Below are 17,189 nucleotides of genomic sequence, written 5' to 3' on the forward strand. Positions count from 1 at the left end.
TATATTTTCAGTTCCTAGACGTGTGTCAAACATACAGCCCGTGGGCCAGATCCGGGGTCCAATCCAGCCCATGGGTGGTTTGAGTATATACTATATTTTTAATAGGACTATATCAACTCAATATACTTTAAAACAACTAAAACCAAATCCAAACTGTGTAGAAATGATAATGGACCTACATTCATACAGTTTCTTGACTGTGTCCCACTCGCTAATAATCACCAAAATGAACGCTAGACAGTCAGGGAGCATCGAAAATTCCAAAAACAATGGATAGATGACTATTCTTTGGAAATGTTGATGGTGAGGAAATATAACCAATTTTCAGTGCGGCCCTCCAGACCTCATTGACACGATTAGTTTGTGCTTGCAATTTACTCTGGCAAATCTGACACTGGAGGATGATATGGGAGGACTGTACATTGCGTGATGTAAACGGCGGTGTCTTTTAATCACGAAAGGATGGGAGGGAGACGTTGGGGCTGAATATGTAACATCGATGAGTACTGTAGGCTCAGACATTGACTTGCTGGAATTTCTTCACCATCTGTGAACCACCGGCCCTAAAGCTCAGAGAGACAGATGCACAAGTAGAAACAGACCTGCCAGCCAGGTAGCTAACATGGAACGTGCAGTACAGGACCCACATCGGTAAAGGTAGAGCCTGGAAGTCTTCATATAAAGATTAATACACTGACGTCTATTGCACTGCTAACTGACGCCACACCAGAAAGCTGCGGTGTAGGGTGTCTTTGGTAAGATGTGAGGTGAAAGGTGATAAGCCCTACTTTCTAGGGAGATATGTTACTTTGAGTGGGTTACCACGTTCTTCTAGGACATCCTCAAACTCTTTCCCACTGAACCAAGTTTGGGAAGAAAACAAATATATTTGACATAGATGGAGAGTTTGATACAGTCCAACTACCAAGGTACATCAACCTGATAGCCACCAACAGGCCCCAACATGAATAATCTCCGGTAGAGACGAGGTGAGAGGAACATGCATTTAAGTCCCATTTCAAAGAGGATTCACCCCATAAGCTTTAGAGACATTTCTCTCAGATGCGTTGCGATGCCAGTTGAGGACCTGTTCCCGATCATTGGACGAGCCAGGGAAAGCCTGGCTTAAACGCTTCCAGATTTTCACCCCATATCTCTTCTTATTTTATCCCCCTGCATCCATCCCCAGCTGGAGCGCCGGTCAAAACAAATATCTGCCTAAACTAGTCTCTTCCCCTCTCTCAATCTTTTCCCCACTCTCTCTCCCTTTGCTCTGCTCTGTATCCAGAGTTTATTTGTGGTTGCGAGTCGACTCTTGCTTTCAAAGTTTTGGGCCATTTTATGTCATCACCCTCCCTCACTGAGACTGCATTAGTGGTTATGTCTAAATGAGGCTCGAATGCACAGGACTAGGCCACATAGAGCCAACTATATATCAAACTCTTAAGTTTGACATTAACCGTGCTCGATCGCAGATGTCTATAAAGGCAGGACGGTCACTGGTTTAGATGAAAGACTCTCTCCATCACTGACAGTTGATATATATGTTCCATATGTACTATATAAATATCTTGTCTATTTCTCTCTCAGTCAAACGTTAAGAAATGTGCGTGTTTTGTTGGGCAATCTGGGATAAAAACAAATCAATCTTTGTATGCAAGCCATGTCTTTTCTTTGTCATGTGTTTCTATTGAGGCATGGCAGCATTATTTCATTGCTCTCTAAATTGCAAGAAATTACAAGAAATAAAGTTTGGACACATCAGTCTTGACGGAGAGCATGCTAATATTACAGTTGTTTTGGAATCAAATCCTGGGACAAAAACTAATTACTTTGATTTAAAACAGACAGGAAATGTAATAATGGAGAAAAGTAAAAAAAAAAAATATCTTTTGATATATGTTTTGGCAGTCCTCCATGTTTTCCAACTGTTTGGCCTTTCGATATAGACTTTGTTGCTGCTGTCAAAGCTCTACTTCTGTCCCAAGATTTTGATGCCTCAGATAACATCTCGAAGCAGCATCTGGCTTGGTGCCTCCAAAGTCTTAACCCTCCGGGCAAGATTGGTTGACTAATACAACTCATCAATTGCATAATTTGGTTTGGTGTAACATTGAATAAACCACCACTAAAGGGCTCAAATGTAACATTAGCATCCTGCTCTGGTTTCCAACCTATGACAAGAACCATGCTTGAAGAACTGAGACTGAGGGAACCTCCAAGTGTCCAGGTCCTAGCTAGCGCCAGTTGATCAGTGCTAGACCGGCATATGGGCTGCATCAGAAAACACAAGCTCAATGATGTCACTACCATCTGATCCCAGGGTGACAGGTTTGGGGAATTAGCCTATAAGTAGCCTCAGGCCAAAGTCAAATATGTTTATGTTGTGGATTTCATTTGAACAAATGTGTTTAGTTCAGGGTCACTTCAACAGAGATCGCTCTCCTTGGGAACCCGCACTAACTACAGGAAATTGTGTGTTCAATTCATCACACTGCCTTATTGTTGGTTAGTGCTGCTTCACCCCCCTAAAAAGTTGCCGCTTTTTTAAAGCAATCATCATTACTCAATGATGTTTACATTGTTGCTATACCTATTTTGTGTGGAACATTACTGCTCCCAAACTGTGTTTGAATAACAAAATCTGTGCAATAAATTTCAATTATTTCTGTCTTGGTGAGTTATTCTCTTTGGTATCAGTTAATGCTTACATTGTTTGATTGTTAAATTGGACAAACCCTGACTGAAGAATGTCACAAGATACCCTAATCATCTCACCAGGTAAGTCCATGACACAAGATTCAACCCATATAACTGCCACTTGAGAAAACAAATCACTTTGTGAAGCATGCCAACATACAGTATATACATACATTTCCTATGGGGAATAAATAGACACAAAGATTCCAGGAATTCCATATGGAGTCATCTGCAGTGCAGCATCTAACTCATTCATGTCTTAATGATTGAAAATGTTAATCACTGCGAAAACACAAGTAGTTAACTATAGCTTAATAAAGTACAAAATGATTTGAGATCACTGAAAAGAGAAGAGGCCACCACTCAAGGTAAGGCCAGTTCAATTCTGCAAACCACAATAAATATTTCAGGTATGTTATACAATCCGAAAGCTCCAAAGCTATGCCATTTCCTCTCTCTCTCCAGACAGACCATAAGCCTCTAATAAACGTGGCATTTCAAAGGGACACCACCTGATATAGGGCTTTCTTCAACACAACATTGCACAGAAAAGGAATCTAAACCTTAATCTTGTTTAAATTAATCTTATGTTAATGTTATGTGTGATTCACTATATAACTGAATCAGGGTTTCAGCTTCATGATCTAGAAGCTCAACACACTGACTTCCCTGTCGCTGTATGGGTTATTTTGTATTTTTAAAAATGCTTAAGTTACTATATTAGCTAAGCTTACCATATGGTTTAGGCTTAGAAGTTGGGATGGTGGGATAGCATTTGTCCCCCCTAAATATTTTATTTTGGTAATTTGTACAAGCTAATTTTTTAAAATCTTATATGTTATTGATACATGGCTATTAGAGGCTAGTATAAAGAGAAAACATCAGCTCCATGGTATTAGTTTATGGTATTGGCTCTGCTTATTTTATTTGTTCTGTTGAAATTCTCTCCTCTATTTGGAAACATGATATAATACAACAGAAAAGAGGCACAAATTAATCCATCAACAATATTGCATAAACATTTTGTTTCGGGGTTATGATTTGGGACCTCTTCATATACAGTGGGGAAAAAAAGTATTTAGTCAGCCACCAATTGTGCAAGTTCTCCCACTTAAAAAGATGAGAGAGGCCTGTAATTTTCATCATAGGTACACGTCAACTATGACAGACAAAATGAGGAAAAAAAATCCAGAAAATCACATTGTAGGATTTTTTATGAATTTATTTGCAGAATATGGTGGAAAATAAGTATTTGGTCAATAACAAAAGTTTCTCAATAATTTGTTATATACCCTTTGTTGGCAATGACACAGGTCAAATGTTTTCTGTAAGTCTTCACAAGGTTTTCACACACTGTTGCTGGTATTTTGGCCCATTCCTCCATGCAGATCTCCTCTAGAGCAGTGATGTTTTGGGGCTGTCGCTGGGCAACACAGACTTTCAACTCCCTCCAAAGATTTTCTATGGGGTTGAGATCTGGAGACTGGCTAGGCCATTCCAGGACCTTGAAATGCTTCTTACGAAGCCACTCCTTCGTTGCCCGGGCGGTGTGTTTGGGATCATTGTCATACTGAAAGACCCAGCCACGTTTCATCTTCAATGCCCTTGCTGATGGAAGGAGGTTTTCACTCAAAATCTCACGATACATGGCCCCATTCATTCTTTCCTTTACACGGATCAGTTGTCCTGGTCCCTTTGCAGAAAAACAGCCCCAAAGCATGATGTTTCCACCCCCATGCTTCACAGTAGGTATGGTGTTCTTTGGATGCAACTCAGCATTCTTTGTCCTCCAAACACGACGAGTTGAGTTTTTACCAAAAAGTTCTATTTTGGTTTCATCTGACCATATGACATTCTCCCAATCCTTTTCTGGATCATCCAAATGCACTCTAGCACGGGCCTGGACATGTACTGGCTTAAGCAGGGGGACACGTCTGGCACTGCAGGATTTAAGTCCCTGGCGGCGTAGTGTGTTACTGATGGTAGGCTTTGTTACTTTGGTCCCAGCTCTCTGCAGGTCATTCACTAGGTCCCCCCGTGTGGTTCTGGGATTTTTGCTCACCGGTCTTGTGATCATTTTGACCCCACGGGGTGAGATCTTGCGTGGAGCCCCAGATCGAGGGAGATTATCAGTGGTCTTGTATGCCTTCCATTTCCTAATAATTGCTCCCACAGTTGATTTCTTCAAACCAAGCTGCTTACCTATTGCAGATTCAGTCTTCCCAGCCTGGTGCAGGTCTACAATTTTGTTTCTGGTGTCCTTTGACAGCTCTTTGGTCTTGGCCATAGTGGAGTTTGGAGTGTGACTGTTTGAGGTTGTGGACAGGTGTCTTTTATACTGATAACAAGTTCAAACAGGTGCCATTAATACAGGTAACGAGTGGAGGACAGAGGAGCCTCTTAAAGAAGAAGTTACAGGTCTGTGAGAGCCAGAAATCTTGCTTGTTTGTAGGTGACCAAATACTTATTTTCCACCATAATTTGCAAATAAATTCATAAAAAATCCTACAATGTGATTTTCTGGAAATTTTTTCCTCAATTTGTCTGACATAGTTGACGTGTACCTATGATGAAAATTACAGGCCTCTCTCATCTTTTTAAGTGGGAGAACTTGCACAATTGGTGGCTGACTAAATACTTTTTTTCCCCACTGTATAACAAACTTGCCAACATTGATTAATACCAATTATTCTTGTAATAAAACGCAATACTCTGTTGGTTTCCAGCCAAAGGCATTACGGAGAGAGGCCTATTTCTACAATTGTAAACAGATGTATGTGCCAGCCTGTGCCAAAGTTTGATTTGGAGTATGTTTTCTCTTGAGTGTTTGCTAAATAAAATGATAATAAAAACATAATAACAATATGAAAAAGCCTGCAGTCTGTTTTACACTATATTTAGTGTGGTTTTAATCTATGCTGTTTATGCCATTTTATAAAGCACACTTTTATGCTATTCTGAAAAACTCCGATTGCTGGCTCTAGATTAGCTGTATAGAGACATGAGGAGGAACTGCAATGGTATATATTTGTCTGTTTAAGAAAGAACATGATAGACATTGATGCATTACTTTGTATCAACAAATATTGCAGGTATCATATATTGTGTATGAAATGCTATAGGGATATAATTCAACCGAAACAGTTATCTTGAAGTTTGTGTCTGAAGTTTGTTTGGCCTGTGTACAACTTTTAGGATGTGGGCCTTTATATCTCAATACCTTTTGCTCAGTGTAGTATATCTTTTAGACAGTATATGGTATAAACAAACAAAAAAATACAGAGCACATATGATGCTGTTTCCTGTACTATGATGAGCATAAAAAGTAAATGCTCAACACTATGACTTTGAAGTTATGGAGCAAACGTCGTTGCCAAAGAATACAACACTTAGCAATTATTACAGCATGATAACACATTGAAAAACAACACACATTTCACAACCTTTATGTTTCTTTAATATTCTTTACAGTGGGAAAAGCTATTTCAACATGTATTTTTGCATGTGAACTAAATAAATAGAAAAAGATTAACAACATTTGAACAAAAAAAATTAAAGCAATGCACTGTTGCCCCACAGCACAATCACTGAGCACCTTGGGTAAAAAAGTTGGAGCCGCGAAGGGTGACTGGGCTGGCGAGGCTAAGGAGGAGTCTTGGATGAAATGAATGTCTTGGGACAGACGGAGACAAAGGAATGTGGAATAGGAGGAAGAGAACAAGAGAGAGAGAGCCCAGAGTGGACCTCACAGGAGAGCTTACGGTCAACACAAACACAGAGCCATTTTGGTAACACTTCATCTGAACTATGTGTCAGAAAGACTGCACTTTGCTGTCACACACATCATGACACTTTGGGAAACCATGTTTCACTTACTAATGTTTTTCATGCTGTCGAAGGACATCATATAATATATGTTGACTGGCTGGTTAGCCATCAAGCAAGATGTGGTAGTTAGTAATGAATTGTTTTGAAATGTATGGAGCAGTTATCGGATGCCAGGTCAGGTTTATGACAGCATTACGAAGGTTATGACAGATAGTTCAATCCAAGTGTTACATGTATCTAAATTTAAACAAATACAACATTAAAGCTGCAACAATGAATAAACTATTGTACACAAATAAATACCTTTCATTTGAAAAAATCCTTCAGAAATATAGAAACTGGCCCAAGAAAAAAGTGAAACAGCAACAAATGACTACAATATCATAAGAGAGAGGTATTTGTGTGCTTCAGTTGGTACGAGATTTGTGGATGCCAATTCAGTTGGTTTTATCTTTTGAGCAGACTTTCAGATGAAAAGCACATTGTAAATCTACAGTAAAATTGTAGAGGTTTAAAAACTGGATTACATAGTTTGACGTTTGTACACCATATTAGACTGTATTTATCTTGATACGCCATGTAACAAACTACATAAACAACCAGCTACAGTGGCTTGCCAAAGTATTCACCCCCTTGGCATTTTTCCTCTTTTGTTGCCTTACAACCTGGAATTAAAATTAATTTGTTGGGGGTTTGTATCATTTGATTTACACAACATGCCTACCACTTTGAAGATGTAAAATATTTGTTATTGTGAAACAAACAAGAAATAAGACAAAAAAAACAGAAAACTTGAGCATGCATTACTATTCACCCCCCCAAAGTCAATACTTTGTAGAGCCACCTTTTGCATCAATTACAGCTGCAAGTCTCTTGGGGTATGTCTCTATAAGCTTGGCACATATAGCCACTGGGATTTTTGCCCATTCTTCAAGGCAAAACTGCTCCAGCTCCTTCAAGTTGGATGGGTTCCGCTGGTGTACAGCAATCTTTAAGTCATACCACAGATTCTCAATTGGATTGAGGTCTGGGCTTTGACTAGGACATTCCAAGACATTTAAATGTTTCCCCTTAAACCACTCGAGTGTTGCTTTAGCAGTATGCTTAGGGTCATTGTCCTGCTGGAAGGTGAACCTCTGTCCCAGTCTCAAATCTCTGGAAGACTGAAACAGGTTTCCCTCAAGAATTTCCCTGTATTTAGCGCCATCCATCCATCCATCAGTCCTTCAATTCTGACCAGTTTCCCAGTCCCTGCCAATGAAAAACATACCCACAGCATGATGCTGCCACCACCATGCTTCACTGTGGGGATGGTGTTCTCGGGGGGATGAGAGGTGTTGGGTTTGCGCCAGACATAGCGTTTTCCTTGATGGCCAAAAAGCTCAATTTTAGTTTCATCTGACCAGAGTACCTTCTTCCATATGTTTGGGGAGTATCCCACATGCCTTTTGGTGAACACCAAATGTGTTTGCTTATTTTTTTCTTTAAGCAATGGATTTTTTCTGGCCATTCTTCCGTAAAGCCCAGCTCTGTGGAGTGTACGGCTTAAAGTGGTCCTATGGACAGATACTCCAATCTTCGCTGTGGAGCTTTGCAGCTCCTTCAAGGTTATCTTTGGTCTCTTTGTTGCCTCTCTGATTAATGCGCTCCTTGCCTGGTTCGTGAGTTTTGGTGGGCGGCCCTCTCTTGGCAGGTTTGTTGTGGTGCCATATTCTTTCCATTCTTTAATAATGGATTTAATGGTGCTCCGTGGGATGTTCAAAGTTTCAGATATTTTTTTATAACCCAACCCTGATACTGTACTCCACAACTTTGTCCCTAACCTGTTTGGAGAGCTCGTTGGTCTTCATGGTGCCGCTTGCTTGGTGGTACCCCTTGCTTAGTGGTGTTGCAGACTCTGGGGTCTTTCAGAACAGGTGTATATATACTGAGATCATGTGACAGATCATGTGACACTTAAATTGCACACAGGTGGGACTTTATTTAACTAAGTATGTGACTTCTGAGGGTAATTGGTTGCACCAGATCTTATTTAGGGGCTTCATAGCAAATGGGGTGAATACATATGCACGCACCACTTTTCCGTTATTTATTTTTTAGAACTTTTTGAAACAAGTTATGTTTTTTATTTCACTTCACCAATTTGGACTATTGTGTGTATGTCCATTACATGAAATCCAAATAAAATCCATTTAAATTACAGGTTGTAATACAACAAAATAGGAACAACGCCAAGGGGGATGAAAACTTTTACAAGGTACTTAACAGATTGACTGTTATGTCAATCTGTTAACAGCACCTACAGCCAATTTATCAGAGGCAAAGACAAAAGGGCTCTAATTCGCTGACTTATGACATCAAAATGGCAGACTGGTGTTTCTATAGAAACCCCACTGTAAACATCATTTTGATGTAAACTTCTCCTGTACTATAGTGCAGTTTTACAGTAGAGACAAAGTGCCCACCATACAAGGCAAATATTTAAATCACTTGTGCCACTATGACCAACTAACACACTAACGACAAGATGGAAAAATTACAACACATGTACTGGTGAGGGTGAGAGTATATTCTGAGGTGAGGTTGAGTGTTTTGCCGAACAGTGATCCCTGTACAATGTTCAGTTTTGTGATACCAGAAGTGTAGAAGGTGAGTGCCTGGCCTTTATAGCTACTCCTGTACATGACTTTCCGTGCCCGATATTTGCCTGGCAATATAGCTTTTTTCCTACAGTATTTCAGTAACAGTATGTGTCTAAGAATTTCAAATATCTGCCATTTCAAACTGAACCCTAAAATACAGTGTTATATCTAGACTATCTATAGTGTCCTATAGTTACAGTTTTTTATTATTTTGTACTTATAATTCATTGGCAGTTAGTTAAAACTTTAGGAGCACACCTTGTTACGTGATGGCTACATAGGGATGGTAGAACTCTGAAAATATCTAGAATATAACATTCTAAGACGGATGGCACCATTTTGAAAACGGCATTTAACGTTTAATTTATGAGTCTTTAAAAAAAACTGTTTTCATTATATAAAAAATACTAACAAAACATACTGTTGTTTTGAAAGTACTTTCCTCTGTACAAACTGTCATTATTCATGAGACGTAAGAGATCCAACCAAAAAGCACCAGTAAAATGTCATATTCAGTTATGAAACCTAGCCGCTAAAACTTAAATCATACTGTACAAAGATACATACACAAAATACAGTAACATTCATTTGTTGCTGTTTGATAAAGGTAACTCTTATACACAAATATACACTTGTGTACTTCGGATACAGGGTGAGACAGCAATCACAAAAAAACGTTTACTTCACGCTTCACATATGAAATAAATATATTTCGAGTTATTCACTCGCCTCTACAAATATATGGCATTGTTGGACAACATTGTCCTTCTAATTTATAGTTTTAATTTGGAGCCTAAGTTCCAAATGGGAACCATGTGTTTCTGACAATTCCCAATGTGGAGCAGCATCCTGTGTGTGCTCTTTTTCCCCCTTGTTTCTAATCAGCACCATGCCACTGCAGGGCCCAGTGTGGGTGGGCTGGGGCTATCCTAACCTAGCACTCCATTGACACTCCTACAGATGGACTCTCCTACAGTCTAAAACACAGTTAGCTAGCCCCTAGCCTCTAGCTGATAGTAGATGGACCAGAAGTACACTCCCTGTAATTTAAGCACACCCCCATGTCTACTCACGGCTCATGGTGACGCGCCCCAGTGAAGGAGGAAGTTAAGGAGGAGGAGGAGTTAGGGGAAGAGGAAGTACTATCGTACCGGCTTCCATGGTCGGCGGTGCCAGGATGTGCTGCCTGGGCACAGGTGCAGGTTGCACTGCTCCATGTCAGGAGGCTTATCCAGGACGTCACAGTTGTGGTCGTTGAGTCTCTGTCCGTTGGGCCGCTGGCATACCACCTGGCGCGTCCTCCTGCCTCCGCCACACGTCTGGGTGCACTGAGAGGGGAGAAGAGAAGAGGGGGTCACTTAGTATTTAGCAAGACTATTGAGTTAAAGGAAGGCTACTTGGTACAGTATCTCAATAGTTCTTCTTTCAGGGCAGGAGTAGATGAAGAGGAGGTGCAAAGGAAAGGAAGCCACTTTAGACTATTGAAATACACGCCCAGGAGTCTGAAATGGGTATCTGTAGTTAAGCAGTGTACTGTATTGTTGTAGCTTTAACAGGGCATATCTGTTTAAGGACGTACATAGTCCCTGTAGTGCCTGTGTACTCACCTCTCGGGAGAGGCTATACGGACATGCCTGGTGCCCAAATTGATGACGTACGTCGCACAGCGAGAGTCGAGTGGAGACAAACGGATTCGGTTCAGTCAGTCGTCTCCACTCGACTCTCAGCTGCGCGACATACGTCATCGATTTGGGCACCAGGCATGTCCGTATAGCCTCTCCCTCACCTCTCCCCAGATGCCGTAGTTCCACAGAGGGCAAGGTCCTGAGTCGCAGCTCTTGGACTCTGCAGGTTTGACCCTCTCTTCACAGTGGCTGGTGCTGCGACCCTCTGCATCCTGACACACCACCACCCTCCGCTGAAAGCCCCCCGCACACGTACTGGAGCACTACGGATGGACACAGAGTGTGTTACAGAGGGAAACACACACACAACTCTGTACACACCCTGTACACTACCTTACCAGCTGCAATCTAGTCACATCCTTACTATCTGTCTGAGTGAATACAGTGAGCGATCACAATGTGAGATACAACAGAAATGCAGTCAGACAATTAGATGATGGAGAGAGCAGTGCATAGAGATGGTATCATAGGCCCAGACGTTTTTCTTGACAACGTGGCCTGACCAGGAATCCCTCCTCCCAGCCCTATTGCCTACAACAAGGGGTCAGAGTTTTCCCTGGTCAGGTGACATGGTCAGTGTAAACTCCTGGCCCCATGGTACTGTACATACTCCTCCCCAGGGTCCCGTCCTCCACTGGTTGTCTGCCGAGGGGACGTTCCAACTGCTGTGGCCCGGGTGGCTGGCGGGGTCGTGGGGGCTGTAGGGCTGGTCGTTGGGCCTCTGGTGGTACACGGAGGGGCAGGGGGTGGCTGCACACTCCTGCTCTGCGCTGGGCCTCTCGTCCTGGTCGCAGAATGACTCGTCCACCTGGTGGTGGTAGTTACTGCATTCCACCTGCCTGGTGGCCCGGCCCACACCACACGTCACTGAACACTGGGGAAACAATAGACACAAGGTCATATCATTGAACACTGGGGAAACAATAGACACAAGGTCATATCACTGAACACTGGGGAAACAATAGACACAAGGTCATATTACTGAACACTGGGGAAACAATAGACACAAGGTCATATTACTGAACACTGGGGAAACAATAGACACAAGGTCATATCACTGAACACTGGGCAAACAATAGACACAAGGTCATATCACTGAACACTGGGGAAACAATAGACACAAGGTCATATGACTGAACACTGGGGAAACAATAGACACAAGGTCATATCACTGAACACTGGGCAAACAATAGACACAAGGTCATATCACTGAACACTGGGCAGAGAGCAGTGAGAAGATCAAATCATCAGACATACATAGCAACAACAACAAAAATTAAGTGATGCATTCTTTCAGTAGTAAAGACATAATAGCTACTCTTACATATATTTATACTTATAAAAGTAATGGGGTTAAAAAAGACAACAACTGTAACATACAGGAGACCACTCCCAGGAGCGCCACTGGCCACACGGGCTGAAGCAGGCTGAGGATTCTGGGGGCCGGGGCAGGTGGGCACAGTAGGACTCGTCTGCCACTCCACCCTGGGCATTCCGACAGCTGACGTAGCGGGCACGCTTACCCTTCCCACAGGAGACAGAGCACTGAAACAGGCACACAGAGGAACCCACAAACATTCAAGATTGGAGTTACATTGTGTCAAACTTTCGTATAAAACACTTTACATTAACTCATACTGGCTGATGTGTTTCATTGAAGATGTGTGCATAACAACAGTCTATTGTCAATGAACTGATAAAGGTTACATTTTAAGCCACCGGTTCAGACACTCTGTGACAAATGCATTAGAATGAATCATTTGTACTCTCTGTCTCTCTATCTTCTCACGAGACTCCTCCATGAGGTTTTCACCTGGTGATATTCTAGCTGCACCCGGGCAAACTCAACAGGAGGACATAGTAAACATTGCCAAGGGGTGAATACCTACTCCGATCAAAAGGCACCATCTGAAATACAAATGTAAATATCACAATCATACCAATTACACCAAATTTCCCATGACTTCACACGAGAGGATGGCAGTATCGCTCCTGAGGGCAATGCGCTAGTCTCCTCTTTGACATGCGAGCTCACAGCCTCTCTGACAGACATACAGACAGACTGAGATTCATGTTTGAAACCACAGCCTCATGTTTAGACAGAGATCAGTTTTTTCATTTGCACTGGGAAACAATGCAAAACATTACAGACATACAGATGACTCTCAGCCCAGACCCAGACAGGGCTGACTGAGACTGCTGAGACCAGGGTGAGAGAGTGTGTGTGTGTGTGTGTGTGTGTGTGTGAGGCAGGGGAGTGCTGCATTCTATAGACCAGTGAACTAGATATGTACAGTCTGAGGGTTAGTGATGGCGAGGCAGAGAGAGCTACTGTACGTGAGTGTGTATAAGCCTATTGGTGTGTGTGCTTGTGCGTGTGTGAGCGGTTGCTGTGCTCACTGTGGTCCAGGAGCCGTATCTCCACTGTGTGAGGAGCTGACCAGAGGTGTCAGGGCGGACGGTGCTGTGTTGAGGAGAGGCCCAGGGACACGGTGCCATCTCACAGTCCTGGCTGTCCCTGGGTCTGGATGCAGCGTTACACTCCCTGTCATCCACCGTGTCCCCATACGCCCCCGACACACACCTTACAGCCCGCATCTCGTAACCATGGCCACACGTCACTGCACACTGCAACAACACACACAGGAGAGAGACACATAGGGTTAGACGATGGCCCGAGGCTCCAAAAGGATTGACACTAAAACCTTGGCAGATCAGTGTTTACTTCAATGAAGGATGCAATTTTAACTCAGCTCACATAGTCTAGCCCAGCCAAGCCCATTCTAACTCAGTGTAGTTGAACCCTACTACTTCCCAGACGCCCACCCTCTCCCCCAGATCTCTGCTAACGGGGCGGCAGGTAGCCTAGTGGGGCTGCAGGGAACTTAGCGGTTAAGAGCGTTGGGCCTGTAACTGAAAGGTTGCTGTTTCAAATCCCCGAGCCGACTAGGTGAAAAATCTGTCGATGTGCCCTTGAGCAAGGCACTTAAACCCTAATTTATTCTGTAAGTCGCTCTGGATAAGAGCATCTGCTAAATGACTAAGGTGTGTGTGTGTGTGTGTGTGTGTGGAGGAAGTGCTGCAGGATAGGTTTATTTGGGCAGTAGATTGTGATTACATAGGAATTAACAGCCAGATATACTGTTTACCAGCTCTGTCAATAGAACTATCATGTTCAGTTGAGTCAATGAATAGTCAAAGACATTAATTAATCCATTCATTCCGGCCCTACTGGCTTGTGCACACCAGACAAGATGTGTGTATATAGGCTGAGGAAGTATTGGACTAGCAGACTCACAGGGTCTGTGTGTGTGGTTGTGTGTGCACTCCGTCTAAGGCAGTTTGGGAACCTGATAGTCTGGTGAGTTATGGAGTGGTGTGCTCTGACTTGAGATGCCATTTCCTCCCCTAGTGCTCTCACTCTGCCCTCATATCCTGTCGGAGTAAATCTGACCCCACACACAGATACACACCACATATACACACTGGGAAGGAAGGGGATGTATGTGCAGAGCACATGTGCAGCCAGACACATAAATAACACACACTACAATGTTACATACTTAAACATTCATTCTTGCACATTCACTCCTATTCACACACAAAGATTCAACCACACGAGAACCTGAATCTGTCAGACACACGCGCAGATCCATCCATCTGGACTCACCGGTCCCCAGACCCCGACCTGCCAGGAGGCACACTCTGGCAGCTGACAGCTCCCCACGGCTAGAGGCTTGGTGTTGGGGTCACAGAAGTGTTCACTCAGCTTCTCCTCTCCTACCCCCATACTACAGGATACCTGCCTGTGCCTCATCCCCTTCCCACACGTCACCAAGCACTGGGAGGGGACAGAGGGAGAGATAGGGTCAGGGTTATGAAGGGTGTGAGTGGGGAGGACGATTGTGTGATTGTGTGTGTAAAATGGGTAAAATGTTATCCTCAAAGTGTGTGTATGTGTGTGTGTACATGTTAGAGCAAATGTGATGTGTTTACATCAATACGCATATACTTTATAAAGTGTGTATATATTTATGTGTGTTTTATTATGTGTTTATATGAATGTTTATATAATGTGTGTTTATAGAAGTGTTTATTAACGTGCATGTAACAGTGTGTGAATGTGTGTACTGTGTGTGCATGTGTGTGTGTGTACTGTGTGTGTGTGTATGTGTGTGTTTGTGTGTGTGCATGCGTGCATGCGTGCACACTTGTGTGTGTGTGAAGTGTGACCCGTACCTCACTCCACTCGCTGGCTGACCAGTCAGGGCAGGCCTGGTCGTTGCAGCTCTCGGCGACCATTCTCTGGTAGTCACTGCACTCCCTGTCCACCAGTCTCCTCCCCAGATTGTTCATACAGTAGGAGTCCCTGGTACGAGCCCCACGACCACATGTCTTAGAACACTGAATGGTGCACACAACACTCAGCATTAGATTCACCATTCAACTTGTAACCCTAACAAAAACACTGCATCAAACATGTACAAAATACTCTCTACTACCTGTAATCTAAATCACATGTCCACTTATAGTAACATAGTAACACCTGTCATGCATGAGAAGACTAAATTAAAAATGGGCTGCTTTTCAAGACAATGTGCAATAGCATCACATCATGAAAACTGGTATTGTAATGATGTGTGTCTTTGACTGTAGTTTCCACTGACCTGGGACCAGGCGCTGTACTGCCAGCTCTTGAGCAGACAGTCCCCATGGCAGGCGTCTCTGGCCTGGGGTTTGGGTAGGTCAGAACAGGCCCTCCCCTCCACCCTCTCACTCTGCCTCTTCAGCAAGCTGTACCTCATACACTGCACGTCCAGGGTTCGGTAGCCAGGGCCACACTTAGCAGAACACTCACTCTTCCCTGCTACATGCCACCTGCAAACAGGCTATGTGGTTTAGTGTCTGTTTTACAGATATATATTAACAGTGTGTGTGTGTTTGGTTGTGTGTGTTTGGTTGTGTGTGTGTGTGTGTGTGTGTGTGTGTGTGTGTGTGTGTGTGTGTTTGTATCTACCTGAGTTCACAGTCAGTGTTACATGGCTCAGTGCCAGCGTTGGGACGGGGTAGATGCTCACAGCGCTGGTCAGAAACCCCCAGGTGGTCACTATTCCTCACACACACCGCCTTGCGCTGTCGCTCACCTACACACACACACACACACACACACACACACACACACACACACACACACACACACACACACACACACACAAACACACGCAAGATCTTGAATTAGATCCGATCTGGCTAGGATCGACCGCCAAAGATCACATTTCCACCTCCTTTAAATTGTTTGATTAACTCTCTGCGATTGGGTCCCAGTCCAAATAGGATTAGGGGTTCTGGGATGAAACTGTTTCCACTGGATCCTGCTAATGATGCTGTGTGCTGCGAGACACAGGAAGTCTCAGCCCCTTGTTCTAGGATACATTTCCAGGAGAGATTTAGTGTGCTCAGAACAGGGGAGAACAACTGCCCCTTCTCATTGGCAGGTTGACCTTTATTGTCATGAGTCTTGTCCTGGTGGCAGAACTGAGCGATTTGCCCTTAGATAGGCCAGCTGCAAAGTCAAAATTGGATATAATGTAAAACTTAATGAACCAGAATTGCTTTTTGGTCTTAATTTAAGGTTAGGTTTAGGCATTACGGTTAGGTTTCAAATCAGATTGTATGACTTTGTGGCTGTGCCAGCTAGTGACAACTCTGCAGAGCTGCCTCCAGAACAAGATGAATGATGAAAAACGCTAACCTGCCTCTCATTGAAGCCACAGAAGCTCAAAGCTGACCGTGGTACTGCAGGTATTGTTTGCAGAAAACAGGATCCCCCATTATAGTGAATGGAAAAATTGCAATCTTTGTGGTCAATCTTTGTGTAAAAAAAATAAAAAGAATAGAAGACAATCATGGTACTAATATTTGCTTCTAATACACCAGGTGTATGTCCTTGAACAGCTTATTTTAAATTTGCACACAGAAGAAGCTATAAGGATAATTTAGTTGCCAATGGCAGCCTGCAGTACCTTGGTCGGCCTTCAACTTGAGATACTCAATGAGAGGCAGCAGCACTGAGCTAGCCTGCAACGTTACTTCCTGGAGTAGCTCAAACTGCAAATGTTATGTCTTATGTGACGCCATCTTAACTGACTTCATTTGGCTTCAATGCGCTATTGAGTCTTCACATAGGAATGAATGGTGTCATGTGATTGATGGCTTTGTCCATTCAAATATATATTCATTGGCTCAGTAGGGTTAGAGGGCAGGCTCAGGGCTAAGGAAGGTGTACTGGGATGTGATCAACCGGGTCAGAGCAGAGGAGGTGGGTTGATTTATA

The 17,189-nt window shown here is 43.1% G+C and overlaps 1 protein-coding gene across 1 annotated transcript in view; it reads right to left on the reverse strand.

Annotated features, from left to right (window-relative positions):
• Nucleotides 1–17,189, reverse strand: part of LOC121577132 (A disintegrin and metalloproteinase with thrombospondin motifs 20-like) — a 142,054-nt gene that overhangs the window by 29,934 nt on the left and 94,931 nt on the right. The window contains exons 19-27 of the mRNA XM_041890920.1: nucleotides 15,873–15,999; nucleotides 15,523–15,733; nucleotides 15,095–15,259; nucleotides 14,526–14,696; nucleotides 13,256–13,483; nucleotides 12,236–12,400; nucleotides 11,466–11,729; nucleotides 10,957–11,118; nucleotides 10,322–10,498 (exon numbers count right to left, since the gene is read on the reverse strand). Coding sequence (XP_041746854.1) covers nucleotides 10,322–10,498; nucleotides 10,957–11,118; nucleotides 11,466–11,729; nucleotides 12,236–12,400; nucleotides 13,256–13,483; nucleotides 14,526–14,696; nucleotides 15,095–15,259; nucleotides 15,523–15,733; nucleotides 15,873–15,999 — 1,670 coding nt within the window. The remainder of the gene's footprint in view (nucleotides 1–10,321; nucleotides 10,499–10,956; nucleotides 11,119–11,465; nucleotides 11,730–12,235; nucleotides 12,401–13,255; nucleotides 13,484–14,525; nucleotides 14,697–15,094; nucleotides 15,260–15,522; nucleotides 15,734–15,872; nucleotides 16,000–17,189) is intronic.

This window comes from Coregonus clupeaformis, chromosome 11 (genome assembly GCF_020615455.1).
Source record: "Coregonus clupeaformis isolate EN_2021a chromosome 11, ASM2061545v1, whole genome shotgun sequence".
Taxonomy (NCBI): Eukaryota; Metazoa; Chordata; class Actinopteri; order Salmoniformes; family Salmonidae; genus Coregonus; species Coregonus clupeaformis.